Genomic DNA, 23,458 nt, shown 5'->3' with positions numbered 1-23,458 from the left:
TGCAACCCTATAGGTGGAACAACAATATGAACTAACCAGTACCCCCAGAGCTTGTGTCTCTAGCTGCATATGTATCAGAAGATGGCCTAGTCGGCCATCACTGGAAAGAGAGGCCCCTTGGTCTTGCAAACTTTATATTCCTCAGTACTGGGGAACACCAGGGCCAACAAGTGGGAGTGGGTGGGTAGGGAAGTGGGGGTGGGGGTATAGGGGACTTTTGGGATAACATTTGAAATGTAAATGAAGAAAATACCTAATAAAAAAATCTTTGCCTGAGCCGGGCATGGTGGTGTGCCTTTAATCCCAGCACTTGGGAGGCAGAGGCAGGCGGATTTCTGAGTTCGAGGCCAGCCTAGTCTACAAAAGTGCGTTCCAGGACAGCCAGGGCTATACAGAGAAACCCTGTCTCGACAACCCTCCCCCCCCCAAAAAAAAACCCAAAAAACAAAACATTAAGAAAGGAATACAAGATATACAGATTTAATCTTCAGAACCCATCTTCTGTGGTACTTGTGTTTGTTATGGCTATTGCCAAATGTCTTGACCCCAGTCCTGTGGAATGTTCTCCAGTGTGTTGATCGCATGGCTCTTGCTGAGGACAGCCATTGACTTACAAATTATGGAAATGTAAGGCTCTGTTCTTTATTTCAACATGTTTACAACTTTTATCTGTTCTGAAGACACACAAGAAAAACCAGCTCAACTGGCTCTTTAGGGGGAAAAAATGAAAAACGTTGGTTTGTACTCTTTGCCAGTTTACATGTTGTGAATGTCCTGATCAAGGCAAGTTTAAGAAACCAAGAAGTTAAAAAAATAGCATGCAAAAGTCTGAAAATGTAGCAATCAGGTCGTATACTCAAGCTGCCATTACCCAGTTAACATGCCAACAAGTAATACATAATTTGTACAACTAAGTCAGGCCCCAATGGGATTTGACTAATAGAAAAATCTTAAAACTGAATGAGGATGAACATAGGCCAAGCCCTGAATGGTCAACAAATATCAATTCTGTACATTTAGAAAGTATCGATGGGGCCAAGCAAATTGCAGCATGTGTAAAATAGACTTACAAAATAATGACAACCACTGAGGACTTAATATTATCCTGAAGTTTCATGGTAGTAAGGTCATCCCAAAAGAGGAACATTTGGAGACAGGGTTTATGTAGAAAAGGTTTATTTACACAATAAATGAAACAAAACAAGCATGTGGAGGGAACCAGAACCAGTGAACCATCAGACTGCAGTCTCCGTCTCTAACTCTCTCCCACATTACTATGTGTGTCTGTTTCTCTCTGTGTGTGTCTGTCTCTGTCTCTCCCTCCCTTCCTCTCCCTCTCTCTTTTTTTCCATTCTGCCCACCAACTTCCTCTCCCTTTGTCCCTTTCTTCTAGTCTTACTGCATAGCTCAGGCAGGGACTAAAACTCATCTTTCTGCTTCAGCCTCTCATGTTTTAGAATTGTACATGTGTCCTACCACATCTGGCTGCTAAATATTTTCTGGATTAAGGAGAGAGAAAAAAAGCCTGGAGTAGCATATTAGTTTATTCTTTAGCACACTCACCCAGGAAATCCTTGTCATACAAAGCATACAAAGTAATGGGTTAATTTTTACATATGTACATAATATGTTTAGATAATACTCATTTTCTCTGTTATCTTCTCTTATGACTTCTCTCCTTAATTTCATGTCCTTTCCTCCTAAATTAAACTTAGAGTGTAGTTTATTTGGCTTCACATAATGATCCCCAGTTCCTGCAAATGACAGGATTTCATTCTTCATGGCAGAGTAAAACTCCAATGTATTTATGTGCCATATTTTTCATAATCCATTCATTCATTGGTGAATACTTGCAGCTGATTCCATAACTTGGTCATTGTGACACACAGAGGTGTATAGCTATATTTGTAGTAAGCTGACTTTGAACCTTTTAGAACTGTACCCAGGCATGTTATATGATGCAGATATGAGGCTAGATGATATATACAAGTTCTATTTTTTTTATTTTTGAGGAAGTATGCTATGATTTCTATTGCAACTTCACTAATCTACATTTTCTCCAGTGGTGTTTAAGAGTTACCCAAGAAAAAAAAATGCTGTCTCTTTGCCCACTGCCCCATTCTTCCTTCTCACAATGCACAACATGGCTTTACAGATAATTTGTACAGTCTGTGTTGGAAGAGAATGTAACTAAAGGCAAGTTGTGCTTCTTTTAAGAATAAAGCAATCCATGGGCTTTTATTCTGTTTCTTTAGGGAATGCTGGTGGAATGTTCTTGAAAAGAAGTCGTGTGAAAAAGCCTGGACAAGAAGTTTTTAAAAGTGAATTTTCAGAATACATCAAGGCTGAAGAGCTCTATGTTGGAGCCACAGTGAATATTAATGGCTACCTGTTTATTCTGCTTAATGCTGATGAGTACACCTTAAACTACATGGAGAATAACACAGACAAGGTTAGACTTTGTAATTCTTGCCTCTCTGCCCTTTGCAGTGTTTGTTTTCCTTTCTCTAGAGCATCTTCTGTATCTTGCCACTGGCTTACATTGCATATTCACATATGTGGGCATGAATAATGGATCTTTGCGGCTTGGCCACAGGTCCCATCACATAGTCCCAGTTTTTGTCTACTCTGTTTACCTGCTTAGCTCTCCACTGCCTAGCATCATAGATTCCAGACACCAGTGGGAGGCAGGCCCAGGGCTGAATCAAGTTTCCTGGATTGTTTGCTGACATCAACAATGTTTTTAGAAGGCAATGCAGTAACTATAAGAAAGGAAGAAAATCTGGTGGCATGCACGGTGACATCCCAGTTAATTGGCATAGGGCAGCAAAGGAGTCTTTGACTCAAAGAGACTAAACCCCAAGGGAACCGAGTACTTGCTGAGGTTGCTGGTCCCTCTAACAGTGACACCTGAGACTTAAATTAGAATCTTAGGACAAATTTGCCACAGTGAGCTCAAAGAAGTGTCTTCTTGTTGTTGTGCTGTATTTTTAATTTTTTGAGACATATATATCAAGATAGACCAGAGTGGCTTTGAATTCATTGTCCTTTGGCCCCTCTCTTTTGGGTACTGAAGTTACTGGCCAGGTTTTTGCTTTTGTTTGTTTTGTTTTCTTTTTGTTTTTATAACTTAAAGCACTATAATGGAAAAAGTTATATATATGTTGTTCAACAAAAAGACCATGTGTAAAAAAACTCAGTTTTTAAATGTACACTTGTTCAGTACATAAATTCTATGCACTTGGAAACCATTGCTTTGTAATTTAGGATTTTTTTATTATTTAGATAATTATGTACTATTTATACACACATAGTACACATTTATCTCATTTATAAAGAAAATTTTCAAGGTTGATTTGCTAGGTGTCAAAACAGAGTTAACACCACAATTAGGGGAAAGAGCTCTGTGGGATGAAAGGAGAAGGATCATGAAAACACCAGGAATGGCTGATACCTACTGAGTGCAGTGCAGGTCAGGTCTGATCCATGTGAAATGAGAAGGCAAGGAAGGAGGGGAAGCTAGGGAAAACTTTAAGTAGATAGTACAGTATAGAGAAAGTCTAAGCTAGACAGATATGGTCCCCAGAACAGCCTACTTCTCAGAGAAGTTCAGAGTCATGCAGAAGTGACAGTTGAAGGCTGGTGGTTCAGTGCTCTTCTCCATGTCACTGTTGGATTCAGCATCTTCCAGAGTATCTATCCTACCTATTTGTTTATAGTTTTAGAAATCTGGGTTATTTTAATACTGTAAACCTATAATATATGATGGCTCTGGACTCAAACAAGAAATACAGTGATTAAGCAGTTAGATTTCCAGAGACCACCAGGCCTGGGTTGGAAACTGAGCTCCACCCTAATACATGACAGGCTTTAGTTATATATCATCTCTGAACTTTAGTCTGCTTGCCTTTAAAATAAGAGTAACAACAGTGATCCTTTGATAATGTTACTGTGGAGGTTATATGTGATAATTTGTGTGAGGGGCTGAGTTCTATAGGGCCCATGATAGGTTAGTCATTATAGCTGTTATAAATCAAGGTTCTGATTCTGAACAGAACCTTAACATAAAACATACAATTCTTAGAATTGCTTAGCCTAGAATTTTTGACTTCACTGTGATGCAAAAGTGATATGCTTTCTGACAGAAACTGTTTGAAGTCCTGAGTTTTGATCCCCTTCCAGTTAGTAAGTACTATATAGTCCAATCTTCTTACATGATACTGAGCATGGGCAGTGAGCTGCAGCTCTCATTCAGGTTTGTGATTATGAAGAGAAATAACCCATGCTTTATAGTGTGCAGTATTGCTAAGCTTGGGATATTCTGTAAATTAGTTGCAATTTGTACATTTTCACCTTCAGAGATTTTCAACTTATTAGCACATAACACATAACTTTATTAACACATAACTCACTGTAAATTGAGGATTCTCTGTGTATATTAAACCATGCATGTATCTTTTGCTTTGTTTTGTTTTTATCACGAGGAATTGACCTTAACCATGTTAGACAAGTACTATTCCTTTCAGTTATATATCTAGCCAAAACACAATATATACTTTAAAGGTATAAAGTGCTTTTATTCTTTCAGTATGATAAAGTGGGTGAGACATTACCTAGTATCACCATCTCAAGCAAAAATTGCATCATTAAAAAATACTTTTATCAAGGTCTTTGTTAGAAGATAAAAATTAATGCACTCTTTATTACCAGTCTGAGTAGTCTTTTCAAAAGAGCTAATAGATCCCATCATGGAAATAGATGAAAAGAAATGCAAAAAAGGAGAAGTGGGGGCCTCAATAGGTGCCAAACCAACTGGATCATTTGATGGTAGAAGAGAGGGAACTTTATACCAAAGTCTCATCAGTGTTTTTAATCTAAACTTTCATCTTCTAGCTTTTGATCTCTTGGCTGTAATTACTTACAACATTATGCTTTACTGGATTGAGTAAGAAATATTCTTTCTAAGTTAAAAAGGTAATCATAAAGGTGACAGAAACAGTGGGTGCCCAGACAACAAATAAATGTAGATTACACTGTCTGTGTGGAATGTTGACACCCAGCTTTGCTATGAACAGTACTTTGCCTGGTGGCCAGCAATTCGAAGCAGGTATATCCTAATGATCTAGAGAAAATAAGTGTACATTTAGCTAACTTTATATCTGTATTATTTATATCAGGGTGTGTGAAAATATCCGGGCTATATCTGAAAGTTATACGAAGTGTATTTATAAAAGTTATAAGAAGATTGGTTAGTAAGATTGGTTACCTGCTCTCCCTTAAAATACATTGTTTGAGATCTAGAACCTGGATTAATGTCAGTCCTTGTCCTGAAGCTTCAGTTTCTAGGTAAAGGCATGTACAGCTTCCTTTGGGTTCATCATGTTGTCTTGCTGGTCTCCATTAACCAACTGAGGTACAAGGAATAACAATCTGCAAAATGTTCAACCCTGAATGGAACATTATACCATATTCCTTCCTCAAGGCTCAGGGATCATTGTGGAATTAGGGTACAGAAACATTGTATGAGCCAGAGGCAGTGGATGATGGGGAGCCAGTGTCTACTGGGCACAACTGGGCAGCTGCACACATGAGCTCACAATGGTTGTGACAGCATGCATACAATCTGTGACCTGGGAAAGCCCAAGGCAGGCCAAATCTCAGCATGGAAAGTGGAGGTGTATATGAAATGTCTCCACTAGTCCTGGAGCTATTGACAGTTGCTAGCTGCTGGGGGAAGAAGTGTCAATTTGCTTTCAGAGCAACCACACTCCAGTGGAAGGCCACACATCCAAAAATACTTGAGTAACACCAATTGGTCTTGGGTTAACAGCAAGAAAATGAACACAGTTGGGTGAGTAGAGAAGGTGGGGGGACCTGTGAAGAGTTGAAGAAGAGGTGAATGTGATCAAACTACTAGTTCCCAAAGAACTAATAGTAAGGATGATGACTATGGTGGTGGTGGTGGTGGTGGTGGTGGTGGTAGTGGTGGCAACTTCTTGAAGTTTCATGCATAGGTCTTGTTTTTACTCCTTCAAGTTTCCATATAGCAACTTTGAACTTGCCATACAAAAGCTGAAGCAGGAAAAATCAAAATCAAGAGAGATCACACAAGTATTTGCGGCTGCTGACTATAATCACACGAAGGTGGTACCTTACAATACATTCAGGTAAGCGGTGTTCTGCTAGCTGTACTCTGTCCAAAGAGTGCTAGTGCTTCCTAGTCAGTTGGCTAAATACTTTTCTGTTAGGAATTGGAATTTCTTTGCCTTTGCATGGCTTTGTACCCAGGGTTTGGCTGTAATATCCTCGTAAGTTTTTTTTTTAATTAGATATTTTCTTTATTTACATTTCAAATGTTATCCCTTTTCCTAGATTCCCCTCCAAAAAAATCCCCTATCCCTCCCTCCTCCCCCTGTTTCCCAACCAACCCACTCCCAATCCTGGTCCTTGCATTCCCCTATACTGGGGCATAGAGCTTTCACAGGACTAAGGGCCTTTTCTCCCATTGATGACTGACTAGGCCATCCTCTGGTACATATATAGCTAGAGCCTCATGTTTCACCATGTGTTTTCTTTGATTGGTGGTATAGTTCCAAGGTTTTATGGAATTGCATATAAGTTGTTTTTGGGTGGGAATAGAGACAAAAGTCAGTTCCTAATCATCAGAGAAAAGGTCATATGCATACTTCAGTGTCTCTGTATGTTCACATGCATCTGCATTCTGAAAGACAAAAGATAGGCAGGAGGCATCAATGGATTTGTCTGAATGTCTCTAGTTTCTGGTCATGTTATATACAATAGTAGTAAGAACTAGCAGATGAAATCATGAGCAATGTTTTCTCAAAGGTAAAATCAAATTTTGGGACTTCCCAGTAGCTGACCTTGGCAAATTCCCAAATAGCAGAAATACAGGGAAGAAATTCATTTTCAGGGTCTAGTACAATTGATGTCTGCTTGAAAGCTAAGTGAATGGAGCATTTAGGAGAATGTAAATTAAAACATATAGAGAGGACTTTCTTTTTATACGGAGAGTTCTGGCTACTGTAAAGAATACTAGCTAAAAGGTATGTAGTATATTGGGCTTGATGCAGTCAAGATGTAGACTAGAAAATGAGGAGAGAAGCCCAGACGGTTGTGGCAATGAGGACTTTCCAAATGTGTGTTTAAAGTCGCCTGATGCATCATTACATGGTAGCCTGGAGCCTTGCGTTTTCCAGGAGTTCATTTGTCATTGTAATAGAGCTCTTTGGGGGCTTCAACATGTTCTTTGGAGAGGAGCTGGCAGAGGACATATTTTTATTGTTTAGAATTACCCAAGTTCTGGGATCAATAAGAATTTATAGTTCTTTGTTATTATGCATAATTATATACACATGTTCGTGGTGTTCTAGAATAGATAGAAATGGAAACAGAATAAATAACAAAGGTAATTACTCAGAATGTGAACTAATGGGAAGCACTGGAGGAGAAAACAAGAAATTTCCATCAGAAGTGAGGGAGTGGTTTTGCTTTATTACTTTGTGTCCTTTTCAAAAAGCATCAGTTCTCCCAGTACTTTCACAGAGACTATTGGAAATATTTTTGTGAGTTCATGGGGCCTTTAGGGAAGTACGTGGCCAGGAAGGATCTCCAAGGAAAAGGATTTGGTCTGCAAAAGGAAACCTCACTTTTATTGTGTATATGATGAAGGCATACCACACTGTATGATTGGAAGAATAGACATTGGGCACTGTGGGCTTACAGAAAAAACAAACAGGTAAACAAACAAACAAAAACAACCTCATCATCCCACGAGTTTCATAGCATGAAAACCAGCTCAGGTTACCACTGGCCTAAAAACCTCCTCCAGTGACTTGCCCTGACTGGGCCTTGAGTGATGAGTCTGTTTATATTTCCATGCTATCAACTTTTTCTTTAGCCCTGTCTTTTGTCCCCATTGGTTGACTTTCAGTTTTTCAAACACATAAAGCTCTTCTCTGTTACCAAGCCTTTACACACAGTTCTCTCTGCCTGGAAGGTCCTTACCACTATCTTTTCTAGGGAAAATTTTAGGACTCTTTGTTACCAGAGTATTTGTTTCTGCCTGACAATCCTAAGAAAATTCCCACTGTTATTCTTAGACCTTTGTTTTTATTTCTTCACAGCATATAACAGGATTTGTAATTGTTTTACTAAGAGACTTGTTTACATGGAGGAGGGATGATGATGATGATATGTGTATGTGTGTGTACACTTGGGTATATTTTTTTCTAATAGAAATGTGAACTTTTTGAGGGAAAGTACCTTGATGATCTTATACACTACAGTATCTCTGTGCTTCTAGTGCGAAGCTGGATACAGACACAGATACTCACTGAAATGGGCCACTTGGGTTGTTCCTAGATGCTCTAATTTGGAGGTTTTACTGCATGATTTATATTAGAAATTTTTCTATTGCTACAACCCGATGCCCAATGCTGAACAATATATGCAGATAAGAGATTTATTTAGCTCCCAGTTTCAAAGGTTCAAGGTATCAAAGACCTTGATATGGTAGAGGGCATTGTGGTATGAATGCATGTAAGACAGTGGGGAAGCTAGACTTCCTTTAAGAAACAACCCCCTTAAAAGAGATCATGAGAAATCCTTGAGAACCCTATTTATCTCCTCCTCAAGTAGTGCCCTTAGTGATTTAACCACCTGCTTTCAAGCCTTATCTTTTAAAGATTCTTATTATCTCTTATGTCACTACACTTGGAAAATAATCAAACTTTCAACATGGAAAAAATGGCATCCAAACCAAAGCAGATTCCAAATTAGAGTATAGAATAGTAGTCAAGATGTTCTAGTCCATGTTACATCTTCAGGTTTGACACTGAGTTCCTGGGATCCCAACTTTCCTTCTGTACTTGGTTTGCAAGTATATGTCTCCGCACTTCTTCAGTCTCTTCTTTTGCTTCTCACATCCTAGGCTGGGCAAAGACAAAGGAATGCCATTTGCTCTATGATTTTCCTAGCTAATATTTTTCTTGTATGTATATATTTGTGTGTATATATTCTGGATCTTCTCTCTTTTAGTTAATCTCATGGAGAAAGTGACATTTGCTTTCTTGCCTTTATCTTTAGCCATAATATTTGTCATAGTGCTGAGCAAATAGAAGGAGTTCATAAATGTTAGTTAAGTGACTGCCTTTGACCTAGCCGTGACTACTCTGTTTCTGACAAAGAGATGTTTCAGTTGAAATCTCTGTATTCATTCCTCAAGTTTATTGCTCTCTTAAAATATAGAGACCTAGAAATAAGAGTGTCTTTGAACTCTTTCCCTATTGGATGTTCCTAAGGCACCCCAAATAACCTTTCTTAAAATGACATCATTTTATATTTCAAGATTCATTCATTCATTCATTCATTCATTCATGTGGGTGTGTCTGTGTGTCTGAGTTTATGTGTACCACATACATGCAGGAGCCTATAAAAGCCAGAAGAGGGCATAAGGTCCTCTAAAACTATAGTTAAATGTCATTGTAAGCTAGTCTGTGGGTACTGGGAACTGAACTCAGGTCTTCTACAAGAGCAGTGTGCAATCTTGACCATTCAGCCATCTCTCCAACTCTTTGATCTTGTTTTCTTCTCCCATTAAATTGCACTTGAGGACTATATTCTGGTAAAGGTCATATGTGTTGTAGGACCAGGCGACAGATCTGCCTTGTGTCTTTCCCTCATCTTTGGAATTGTACTCTTCACTCCTCTAGAAAAGATTCCTTCTTTCCATCTGAAATCTCATTTTTGCTGTTAAGCTTTCAGTCATTGTCATGAATTTTAGAGAACAGGGTAAGTGGTCTTCATTTAAAATTTTCATCCTCCAAAGTTTTCCCCAAGTGATCCTCTTAAAATCTGACTATTTTTTTTTCCTTTTTCTAAAGCCTACATTAACTTCCTATTGTCTCTAAGACAAATCTTATGCAGTTGTATTATTTGAGTTTGGTCACAGTCTGTTCCTTGCTTACCTTTTTTTTAAATTAAGGCATTTTTATTAGATATATTCTTCATTTACATTTCAAATGCTATCCCCAAAGCCCCCTATACCCCCCCACCCTGCTCCCCAACCCACCCACTCTCACATCCTGGCCCTGGCATTCCCCTGTACTGGGGCATATGATCTTTGCAAGACCAAGGGCCTTTCCTCCATTGATGGCCGACTAGGCCATCTTCTGTTACATATCCAACTAGAGACACAGCTCTGGGGAGTACTGGTTAGTTCATATTGTTCCTCATATAGGGTTGCAGACCCCTTTAGCTCCTTGGGTACTTTTTCTAGCTCCTTCATTAAGGACCCTGTGTTCCATCCAATAGATGACTGTGAGCATCCACTTCTGTATTTGCTAGGCATTGGCATAGCCTCACAAGAGAGAGCTATGTCAGGGTCCTTTCAGCAAAATCTTTCTGGCATATGCAATAGTGTCTCCTTGCCTACCTCTTTATTTCCAACTTGTTAGCATAATTTTCTAGAAGACTCAATTTATTGAGCAGTTACTGTGGGCTAATAGGTATGCTGAAACGTTATAAATTGACTTTGCATTGGGAGGCTCCTGTTGTTTACTTTTCTTCCTCCACAGTCCTGTCAAGTACAATAGATGTTTACTGAATAATTTAATGAATGATTCAATTTCTCTAGCAATGTTAAGTCTAAAGCTTGCAGAAGACAAATGAATAACTGATTCCTTTGCATCATGGAAGGGCAATCTGTCTCTAGCTTATTGAAGTCAGGAAAAGCAGGGCCTGGTCTTCACCAGAAAAGCAACCTCCTTGTACCTCCTCTTACATCCATACTTTGGTCTCTTAGGTGCTTTCTGTACTCTGACATTCTTAAACTCTTACATTGTAGGTTTACAATGAACTTGTCAAACATTCCCATCTCTGGTTAATGCATGGAAATGATAGAACACAATAGAGGCTTCTAGGCTTTGCTTCTGTGGCCCCAGTACTCTAGAATAGAGGTCTACTTGCTACCTGCTATGTACCTGAGACCTTAGGGCTCATACCTCTTGTATTGTCCAAGCTCCCTATCTTCTTCCCAAGAAAACCTTGGGATCAGGAGATAAGAAACTACACCCTGCTCCCTGGATGATTGTAGACTCAGTTGGAGGCCTTCGTCAATATAGATGTGATGGAATATGAGAACAGGTCAGAAAGTCATAGTCAATAGCGATGCTTTTAAGCTTTTTTCTTTTTTTTTAGATTTAGTTTACTTCATGTGTATGCCTGAATATAACTGTGTGCATGTATTTAATGCGAATTTGGTGCCCCAGGAGGTCAGAAAAAGGTATATAACCCCTTGGAACCATAGTTACAGGTAATGTTTAGGTGCCATGTAGGTTCTGAGAACTGAACCTGGGACCTGTGCAAGAAGTCTCAGTGCTTGTTCGTAGCTGAGCACTCTCTCCAGCCTTATGGTTCCTTCTTTTCTTTTCTTTTTTCTTCAAGCAGTGGACATTTCTGTTTTACCCTGTGGAAATTATTTATTCTGTTTCTATCCTGGACCTGTTTCTCTGTGACCTTTTATTCTCTGAGGGATTCACCTCTAAGAGCTACTGATTGTTATCAGAGAGAGTGCAGAGGGCCTTTCTCAGACAGAGAGCTGATATCAGCAGGAAGCAGGACCAGGTGTAGGTTTCACAGGCATAGGATTTCACGTAATTGGGAACACAGGTACAGTGAACCTTTCTATAGTGGCATCAAGACTCCCAGCACAGATGGTAGTAATATTGAGAACTCTACCAGGGAAGATACATATGGCTCATGTCTCCTGACCACCTCTCTGAGTCTTAGGCTAGCCACCAGGGATGGCACCTGAAACTTTGTAGCTGTATGTATTTTTGATACTGTGCATGCTACTGTTATCTCACTACTCAGGTATAAAGATCTCAGAGTACAGGATCCATGCTGGTTCCCACCTATATCTTTCCAAGATCCCTTTAGGGAGCATAGTAAATTATTACACAGCTCTTCTTGGGACTCCTATTATTAATTGAAAGGCCGATATTTCTTTTGCAAACATTGTATAATAAATCCCTTCTAAGATTTAGAGCCTTGAGTAAATGTTCTCACTTATAAAAGTGAAATTTATCTTAAGAGAGGTTGTATGCTATAAATAGACCAGACTGCTGATTTGGGAGTTGGCAGACCCAGATCTAAATCTTTTATTTACAAGCCTGATGACCTTGGGTACATTACTGAACAATTTTTCATCTATGGAATATGTATAACAATACCTACTACATCGAACTGTTGTGATTAGTGGCAGATTTGTTATTGTTTGCAAAGTTCTTATTGTAGCACAGACTATTGCATGGTGGGTACTCAGCACAGTAAATAGCTGGTCTCATGGTAATGGCTGTAATCTACAAACTGTATAATGTATTCAGTATTTCAGTAAACCATTCTTTTCCTCATGGTGGTTTCATTTAAAACATTCTTATGTGAGGTTGAAATGGAAGCCTTAAAAAGTCTTGAGCCCATGAAGATAGAGGATATGCCAGTACCTGGCAAATATAGAAGTGGATGCTCACAGTCATCTATTGGATGGAACACAGGGTCCCTAATGAAGGAGCTAGAGAAAGTACCCAAAGAGCTGAAGGGGTCTGCAACCCTATAGGAGGAACAACAATATGAATTAACCAGTACACCCAGAGCTCGTGTCTCTAGTTGCATATGTAGCAGAAGATGGCCTAGTCGGCCATCATTGGGAGGAGAGGCCTTTGGTCTTGCAAAGATTATATGCCCCAGTACAGGAGAATGCCAGGGCCAGGAAGCAGGGGTGGGTAGGTTGGGGAGCAGGGCGGGGGGAGTGTATAGGGGACTTTTGGAATAGCATTTGAAATGTAAATGTAGAAAATATCAAAATATCTAATAAAATTGTTTAAAAATACTAAAAAAAGAGAAAATAATGAACATCATCATTTGTGGATATAGGCTGGGAACATTATTATCACCTACTCTTTAGTGTTTTTTTCTACTTCAAGGAAATAGAATGTGAATGTACTTTGAACATTGTAATGATTTCATCTTGCTTTTCTGAGACAGTTGTCTCTCTCTTTCTGTGCTTTTGCTCTATCTTTATTTGAACTAGTTTAATTACATGAGTTTTGGTTTGTTTCATTGCTTTTGGGGGTTCCTATATGTGTGTGTTATAATTAAATAGTGTGTGTGTGGTACATGTGTACGTGTGTACGTATGTGTGTGTGTATGCATGTACATGTTTGTGGAAAGACCAGAAGAGGACATTGGATGCCATCCTCTATCACTTTACTTTTCTTTTTTGAGAGAGAATGTCTTTCAGTGAAGCTGTAGCTACTAGGGTGTAGGACAGTAAGTCCCAGGATTCCCAGAGGAATCCTCCACAGCACTGGAATTATAGGCATGGGAGCAACAATATCTGGATTTTTATGGGCACTGGGAATTTAACCTCAGATCCTCATGAATGTACAGCAAGCATTCAGATCCTCTGAGCTATTTCTTTTCCCTCTTTTGAGATATGGCCTTTCAATGGAGCTCAGCTTAGCCTGGGCTTCATGATCTTTCTGCCTCATGCCCCTCACCCACCAAGTTTAAAGATTACAGGCATGTACCCCTGTGGACATCTACTTACTATTGGTTTTTGGTTTTGGTTTTTGTTTTGTTTTGTTTTGTTTTGTTTTGTTTTACGACACAGGGTTTCTCTGTGTAGCCCTGGCTGTCCTGGAACTCACTCTGTAGACCAGGCTGGCCTCGAACTCAGAAATCTGCCTGCCCCTGCCTGCCACATGCTGGGATTAAAGGCATGTGCCACCACTGCCTGACTACTACTGGTGTTTATTGTGAACTGATACCTTTTAAGTAAGCCACTAGTCTGTGCATGTAAACATGAGCTAGTTTGGATCAGGTAGTTTGTCCATATTTATAGCATATTTTTTGAGATAGGAACCTGCAAATGAATTTTTGAAACTGACATTTCAAATCTTCCTTAAAACATTAACTATAAAGTGTGTTAAGGTTTTTTAAAATTGAATTCTGTTTTATGGTATTGATTGTATTGGGAAGGGCTTAGTTTTATAAACTACTTCTCTTTGGTCAGTTAAGCAGAAAAAGAATTTATTAAAAATATCCTGGATAGTTCACAATATCTTTGGAAGGACTGGACATATAAGCTTGCAACTAAATTTTAGGAACAGTGCCCAGTACCAAGCTGTAGAACTTGTCTGATGAGAAAATGATCTCTGTTACTAATGACAACAACCACAAGTCATTGCTACACTTTGTATTCTGCCAAGAGTGGAGTTTTACCACGCTATTTTCACTACCTTGAGTCCTTTTGTCAGTCTGGCCAATCGGCCCCTTCTGATACTAAGTGTGGCTTGCCTGAACTGGTTTCTTGTGTTACTCTCGTCAGAGACAAATATTTTGTAAGCTTCTTGATTGGTAGAATATGGGTCACCTGCATATTTCTAACTGCTCATGAGGCCGGAAAACTGAGCTCTGATTCCCATGTTGCCTGTAACAGAAAATTTAATGTGGGAATTTCCTTAAATGAAGAAAGATTACTTAAAAGTTTGTCTAAAGTTTTAGTTGGATAAATAAGTTTTAGAGATCTATTGTATAGCATGGTAATTATAATGAATCATAATGTATTAATTACTTGGAAACTGTTGAGATTTTATATATTCTCAACCCCCACATACATGTATGCACACATGTACACAGGTAACTGTAAATTAGTTGATGATTAATTACTACATTTAAATCATTTCACAGTATACATTATATAACTATATACTTTTTTATTTTCAATTATATATAGGTAAACAAATGAAAAACTATATAGAAGGCATTTTACTCATTGCCACACATTCTGTAAGGATTGAAAATCTGAGCTAACATGAGCCAAACAGGCCATGCAAATATATGTTAATATTAGGGACTAAACTACATTTAGTGAACCAACCAAACCACCTTGTTTTATTGCTTGAGAATTTTGTTTTGACACACTAAAAAGGATACGAAGCCTTCACCTATGCTTGACTATTTTTTTCAGTGTTTGAGAACCTAAATTTAAATTATCTTAAATGATGGTATTAGCTTAGATCCAAGCTCAAAAATTGAAAACTAGCAATTATTTTGGTTGGTGTTGATTTTCTTTGGTTGCTTTGTTTAATGCTTTAAAAGGAGGCAATCAGACATCAAAACCCATGTTATCTCTCTACCCGATGGGAAATAGACATTATATAGTAATCAGCAGTGGCCTACTGCTACCTGTTCACCTTAGACTTGGTTCATTTTTAATTTTGTGATGTCACACATGAACACAGTGTATTTTTATTTTGTCCATCTAATTACACACTTAAGGGTTGTTTTTCTTTTGAAAAACAAGGTCATACTATGCAGCCCTGGCTGGCAAAGGACTAGCTATGTAGGTCAGGGTGACCTTCAATTTAGAGATTTCCTTGCTTCTGCCTTCCAGTGCTGGGATTAAAGGTGTATATCACCATACCCAGCAAAGACAAAGTTTTTAATTGGAAACCAAATATTATAAATACTTAAGAATCTCAGTAATTAATATAAAATGTAATGTTTAAGAACAATCAGGCAAGTAGCTAAATATAGGATTATGCACAAAACAGTAGCTTTATTTTTTATTGACTATAATAAGCTAGGGAATGGTCTCAGAAGGATGCTATTTGTTATAGCAACAAAAGTTATCAGCTCTTAGGAATGCATTGGATCCAAAATAAGCAAAACCAAGAGGAATACAATTTTTTAAACTGTATGCCATCTCAATGATAATGTAAAAATTCTAGTATATTTCCATTAATCTGTAAATTTAAAGCAGTTCTAATCAGAATTACACAATAGGTCTATATTGTTGCTGTTATTAAGTTTGATTTCATTTCTAAGGATTAGGGAGAACAAGTTGGCGCATTGGTTAGGAATGATAAAGTATTGAGAACAGCAAAACAAATGTTGATAAGAATATTAAAGTAAAAAAAAAGAATATTAAAGTATAGATATTCAGGGATTATGTAATTTACAGGTATTTTAAAACATAGTTTCCTAGCAGAAGAATAAACTGAGTACCAATAAAATAAAGTACCAAGACAATAAAATTTTCACATTTAAGGTCTTAAACATAGGATAGGAAGGATATTTCAAATCGGTGGGGAAAAGGGTTAGTAGTAGAAATTTTGGAGACAATTTATTAGAAAGCATAATTTTTATTTTGTAGTTGGGGAAAACTTCTAAAAATCAAAAGAGAAAAGATTAACTGCTAGACATGTATGTATGTATGTATGTATGTATGTATGTATGTATGTATAATGTGTGTTTGTATCTAAAAGATATGAGATGGACAGAGAAAATATTTATAAATTGTATAAGAACCATAAGATTTAATATCTGGGACTTATTAAAAAAGAAAAGTCTCTCTAAAACCAAGAGATAGGAACAGATCAAAGACAAGAAAAGGCAATTCACAGAACAAATACTTTGCCTTTAAACTTAGGCAAAGGTGGCCAATGCTGATATAAGGTAAAAAAATAATCAGATATACCACTGAAGTTGGCATTGTTGTAGTTTTAATATTTTTAAGACAAGGTCTTGCTATGTAGCCCAGACTGGCTTTGTCTCTTGGGCTCCCATGAACCTCCTGCCTCAACATTTCAAGTGGCTGGAACTCAGGTGCATACCACTGTATCCAGATTATTCCTACCATTTAAAAAGAAATTATTTTGCTAACTCCAGATAGGTATGCTGGGGAACAAATGTTCTAACACTTGTAGTATAAGTTAGTTCATCATTCTAGAGGATAATTAGCAGTATCTGTGTGATATTTGGAATCTTTACCTAGTTCTTAGACTTTTGGAGATGTTTTTTATTTAAAGCTTTTTTGACAGGTGGGTTGATAAAGTATTGACAGGATTGTGTATACACATGTGCTTGTATTCATGTAGATAAACATGAACTTACTTGCAACAAACTATAATAACTTTAAATCAGAAATGCCAACTGAAAAATCAGAATGCCAATTGTAGACAGTTAGGTACAGTCTATGGCATTTGTATTCCTTAGTCATTTAATGACTACACTAATTAAGAATGCTACAGAGTAGATATGTACATCTGAAGAAATGATCAGTATTCCAGGGTTAGTTAAGTAAAGCTACCGTAGTAAAAAATTCCATAATGTCAGGGAATAAAAGCAACAGAAAGTTACTTCTTGTTTACAGTTTTCAGAAAGAACTAGTGGTAGATACTACTAACAGAATGCTCTGGGCAAAAGTCAAAGGTATCAGAATCACAGCCAGGTACAAGATTTTTCTGGTCAATATTCTCTTCTGATTATTGATTAGAGTCAGATAATCTTAAAGTACTTAAAGTTCTTATACTACAGGACATAGGGGACTCTTTTTGCTTTTAAATGATCAGCTATTTATTCTTACATCTAGTCTCTATATCAATATCACCATGACTTTGAACTGTCTTGAAATTATATTTCTTCTTATATGGATCAAAATTCAATATGAACAAGTTCTATGTAATACAGTTTTTCACCTATCTTTTATATCTTATATATTAGTTCAATAAAGCATATACAAATGTTATCAAGATAGATTAATTTTATATATAAGCATGATTATACAATTCTAGATATTTAAAATTAAATTTTCAGATAGGATGCTTTTTTTCTTGGTTTTCAAATTCTTATCAGATTAACCCCCAAATCTGACCTATTACCCTTTTAATGTAATATTTTATGAAGATTTTCAAACATCTCTGCATTTAAACATTTTCCTATATATCATTTTCTTTTCTTTTACTTTCTGTAGACAGGGTTTCTCTGTGTAGCCTTGACTGTCCTGGGACTCATTTTGTAGATCAGCCTGGCCTCAAACTCGGGTCCTCCTGCGACTGCCTTCTGAGTGCTGGGATTAAAGGCACATGCCCCCTAGTTTTTCCCATGAACCTTAATTCATTTTATTATTTACTCCTATTAGTTATTTTATTTTAAAATGTGTTATTTAATATTTATACATTTATATAATGATGAAATTCCTCCCCATTCCCCTCTTTCCAGTTTCTAAGCTACTTCTCCCTTATATCTCCCAACTTCATGTGTGTCCTTCCTTCCCCTTTCTATTTCTCTACTCTTTCTTTCCCCAAGCCCTCTTTCATACTCACTGAGTCCATTTAGCATTACCTATTTATTCATGACTGTGTTACCATCTACTATAGCATCGGCAGTAGCCTCTCAGGACCTACATCTGTGAAGAAAAGTCAATCTTACTCACCCAGCAACTATCAATTGCCAATAGCTCTTTATCTAGAGTGAGACTGTATGAGCTCCTCCCTGATCCATACTGGGAGGTTGGCTGTCTTGACCTTGTGCAAGCAGTTCCAGCTTTTGTGAGCTCATGTGTGCAATCTGTGCTATTGTGTTTAGCAAGTACTATTTTGTTGGAGATGTCTACTCCTCCTGGCTCTTTATATTTTTATCCCCTTGTCTGCAATGATCCCTAACTCTTGAGGGAGGAGAATATTACATTAGATGTCCCATTTAGACACCAGTACTCCATAGTCTTTTATTCTCTGCATGTTGGTTGACCAGTTGTGGGTCTTTGTATTAATCCCCATTTACTATAAAAAGAAAGTTCTTTAATAATGGGTGATGGATTCCCTAATCTGTGGGTATAAAGATAAGAATGTAGGAGGCAGCTTATCACTGTATCCATTTATCTTAATTCCTTTTATTTTTTGTATAAAGATTTCTTTTCTTTAAATATTTCTGTATGCTTATCATTTATTTACATCGTTTTCTTTTGATGTAAAATTTATGGTTGGTGAAATGTACAAAATTAAGTGTATATTTACTGAGTTTTGACATGTGTATATATCTGTAACTGCCTAACATCCTCTTAAGAAATAGAGAATTGTCACTATCCCAGAAATTCTTCATGTCTCATCCCAGTCCATCTCAATTCACATATCCCATTCAGGAAATATCCACTGTTTTGATATTTTCTTTTTAGATTTTTCCTGTTCCAGAATTTTATATAAATGGAAATATACAATATGTACTTTTATGGCTTATTTCATTCAGCATGATATTTTGCATTCATTTTATACTATTCAGTATATCAACTTTTAAAAATCATTACCTTTTTGTGTGTTCACAAGTGCACACACATGCATATATGCACATGTCACAGTATGTGTGTGGCAGTCAGAGGAAACTTGTAGGAGTTGCTTCTTTTCTTTCATCATGTGGGTTTCAAGGATTGAACTTTGTTTCTCAGGCTTAGTGGCAAGTGTCTGTTAGTGATGGTTTTACTTTGATTTTTTTTTCTTTTACAAAAACAAACCTTCCAGACAGTCAGGCATAATGATGTATGCTTGTAATAGCAACTCTTAGGAATGGAGACGGAGGATCAAAATTTCAAGGCCACCTATAGGCTACATGCTGAGTTTTAGGCCAGCCTTGAATATATGAGACCTTTCTCAAAAGTTTAATAATTACAGCAGCAGCAACAAACAATTAACCCTTTCAGAAAAAATGATTGATCTCTTATTTTTTGTTGCCAAGTCTAAATTGTTGACTTTTTTACATTGTTGCTAAAAATCCTCTGCTACATTGAAATGTCCAAGATATTTTCATATGAAAATATCTGAATATTAATAATTAGATAATTCAGATTATTATTAATATCTGAATATGAATCAAATATCCTTGATTTCAGCTTTCACTTCAAAAGGGCTCTAAGATTTATTTACTTTATTATTTTACGTGTATGAGTGTTTTGCCTGCATGTATGTATGTATACCATGTGTATGCCTGGTGCTTGTTAATGGCAAAAAAGGGCATTCAATTCCCTGGGATTGGAGTTATAGGTGGTTATGAGAAGCCCGAGGGGGTATGAATTGAACCCAGTCCTCTGCAAGAGCAACAAATGCTCTTAACTAATCACTGAACCAACTTATCTGCTCCTCAGCTTTGACTTATTTTCATAATAATTTTATTGATTATTTGGGAATTTTACAATATGATCCCTGCTCATACTTACTTTCTTGTTCTCCCATATCCATTGCCTTTTGAAATCCAACCCAAAAAGGAATAAGAAAAAAAATCCAATGTGTATTGTCTATATACTCACTGGAGCATGGTCAAATTCCCAGCGCCCAGCCCAGTGTCTTTCCCTACCCACAGCTCTGTCTGAAACTATCCATTGTGGAGAGCTACACTTCAGCATCTTTATCATGATTCTTAAGAGTTCTCTTCTACGGCTTTCTATCTAGGCTGTTAGTGGGGAGATTCCCGATCCTTTGATCTTGTTGTGCTATAGATATTTCTCTTAGGACTGAACTTCACAACTCTTCATTTTGATTGGTTGTGGTTTTCTGAAATGGTTTCCATCTGTTGTAAGGAGAAATTCCTTGAGGAGGGATGAAGACTATACCTATCTTTAAGTAAAATGAAAACTATGACAAATATTTTGTGTGTGGTCAGGGATTATGCTGGTTTAGTAAAGTGGTAGTTGTAGGTTCTCCTCCAAGATCCATGGCTTTAATTCACCAGCTAAAGTTTCAGTACAAGGAATGATTTCTCTCTTGTTGAGGTAGCCTGAAGTCCAATTAGGGAGCTGCTGGTTACTACTGAGATATCTATGCCGCTACTGTACTGTTAAAGTTATCATGCCATGCTGGTTATTGTTGTGGTTCATAGGCATCATAGGGCTGTTGAGTGTTTCCCTCTTTAGGAAACTAAACCTCAGAGAGGGCAGTTATTCAGACCACTGCTCAGAAACTACTAGGCTCTTCTGAAGTGCATGGTATCTTTAGCCATAGGAACTTACCTCCACCTATGTGAACCAAGGATAATTGGTGTAGTCTATATTAATGAGACATGATGATATATATAGCAAAGGAATTTTTCTTCAAGGCATTTGACTGTCCATTTCATAAACACCGTTTCTGTTTTTTAAAGGTTGATTGAATTTTGATGACTTGGGTTGAATTTGTATATTTGAGGACAGAATTTGAGTCACTATGAAATAGAAACATTTTGTTTATGAATATAGTATATATGTTTTATAATATTTTAGTTTTGCTGCTATTATAATTTTATTTTAAAGTTGGATTTTCTAGTTGGTTTTTGTTGGTGTTTTCAAAGGCTATTGATTTTTAAATATAGATCTTTATTTTCTTTTTCTGAGCTCATGGATTCTGTAGTTTATCTTAGGTGTTAATTTGAGACAGTGTAAAATATAGGGACAAGTTTGCTTCTTTCTAGTCCTTGTGCATTATTTCTTACTATATTGCCTGCAATGTAACACATAAGAAAAATTTCCTGATTTTATAGGAACATGAACAGTATTTCATTACTGAGTGAATGCAGATTTTATATAGGATTTTCACATCTTTGCATATAAAAGACAAGCCTGTATTTTTGTTTTCTTGTACAGTTTTTGCTTCCTTCTGATGACAATGCTTTGTAGTAGCTTGGTAAAGTTAATTTCAAAATATCTCTTCTAGGTTTCTTAGAGCAGTTTGTAAAAGTTAGACATTTGTCAGTTCTTTGAAGGTTTGTCTAAAGCCTGTCAAATCATATGATGTTCCCTTTTATCAGAGAGTAGATTACCTAATGATTCACTCTGTGAGTGTGTTACATCTTACTTCAGCTTTCTATTTCCTCTTGAGATTATTTGTGAAATTATATAGCTTTCTGAAACTTCCATTTGCTCGAATCTTATAGTTGTCATCTCTTAAGCCATTTACTGTTGATTTATACATCTTGTTTTTTAAAATCAATTTGCAACTTATTTTATAATTCCTACTGTTTAATAATAATAATAATAATAGTTATTATTATTATTGCCTAAGTCCTTATATCCTTTTTTCTTTTCTTTCCTTAATTACATATTTTTATTTTAGAATAGTGAGTATATTTTTTTCAGGGATTTGCTGTTATTACTTTTTTAAAGACAAGGTCTCACTCTTAGTCCAGGCTTGTTTGGAATTCACTGTGTAAACTCATTATGGATTCCCTGACTCAGTCTTCAGAATGTTGAGATCATAGATATATGCCACCATACCCAGTTTTGGGTACTTGTTTTTACTGATTTTTTTAATGCTTTCTAAGAATTCACTTAAGATTTTAATTTCCCTTTTAAATACTATATTAGCATCCATTCGCTAAACATTTGTCATAAATATTCTCTAGTACCTTGGTCAATTAATGAAAGAGAATTTTGTATTTTCTAAATGTATATGAGATTTACTTTTAGTTCTTGATTTCCTTTTTATGGTATTTAGTTGGAAAACATGTTTTTAATGATATTAATTCATCACATTTATTAAAAGCCCTTATTTTCTGAAATGCATTTCTTTTTCTCTTTTTAATTTTAAGCAAGGAATTCTAGATATACAGTATTTTTCCTTTGAGTGTCTGAAGATTCTGCTTTACCATTTTCCTGCATGCACCATGGAGTTTGTCTATGACTGGTTCACATGAGTGCTCTGTTGTTGCCATTTGACCTCTTTTGTTTGGTTGCTGTTTTCTGCCTTTAGCTTTCTGTAGTTTAATTAGAATATATCTTGGGCCTATTTTACATTTAATTTTTATATTTTGAGACACAGTCTTACTGTGTAGCCCGTTCAGTCCTAGAACTCTACTTCTGGAATGCTGGGAATAAAGGTACATACCACCATGCCTGGCTTGGAACTATTTTTAATCCTTGGGTTTGAAAATTATTTTAATCCATGCCATAAATCCCTTCAAAGATCTTTTGTTTTTTATTTTCTGTCTTGCTTCTCAAGCTGTCAGTCTTTCTTCATTGCCCTAGTGTCTCTCTGTTCACACATTTATTCATGTAGTTTTCCCTTCTGTGCTGCATTTCTGGTGATTTCTTGAAATCTCTTATGGAGTTCTGTTTTTCCATGGCTGTGCTTTCTCGGTCTTTAAGTGCAGTTCACTCTGTCTGTTGTTCATCTGCCACCATCATCTGTCTGTGGATGTTTCTGTTCTGTTGCATGATACTTTACACATTTATTTTTGAGTTTTTATTTTACAAGTGGGTGAGTGTTTTGCCTGCATGTATGTCTGTGCACAACATGTATGCAGTGCCCAAGGATGCCAGAAGAGATCAGATCCACTGGAACTGGAGTACTGGGAACCAAATAAGGATCATCTGAAAACGCATGTACTTGCAAGCACTGAGCCATCCCTCTGCTTCTTCATTCTTTCCTTATGGTTTCTCTGTCCTATATTTTAGATAAGTTTAAAACCATAATATTGGGGGTTATTGCTAATTTCCTTCTTTTGACCCCCACTTAGGGGATCCTAACTATATTCTCTTACATCTGCTGACTCTTACTAATGGAGGTTTGTTGCCTTTTATATTTTATGGTTTTTTTTGATTTATTTATTTATTATATGTAAGTACACTGTAGCTGTC

At 36.8% G+C, this 23,458-nt stretch overlaps 1 protein-coding gene across 1 annotated transcript in view; it reads left to right on the top strand.

Moving 5' to 3' along the window:
* The window catches only part of Efhc2 (EF-hand domain containing 2), a 183,214-nt gene that overhangs the window by 107,558 nt on the left and 52,198 nt on the right, over positions 1–23,458 (top strand). The window contains exons 10-11 of the mRNA XM_021153766.2: positions 2,256–2,452; positions 6,037–6,167. Of these exons, the coding sequence (XP_021009425.1) occupies positions 2,256–2,452; positions 6,037–6,167 (328 nt within the window). The remainder of the gene's footprint in view (positions 1–2,255; positions 2,453–6,036; positions 6,168–23,458) is intronic.

This window comes from Mus caroli, chromosome X (assembly GCF_900094665.2).
Source record: "Mus caroli chromosome X, CAROLI_EIJ_v1.1, whole genome shotgun sequence".
Lineage (NCBI taxonomy): Eukaryota > Metazoa > Chordata > Mammalia > Rodentia > Muridae > Mus > Mus caroli.
This window is presented reverse-complemented; position numbering and strand designations above follow the sequence as displayed.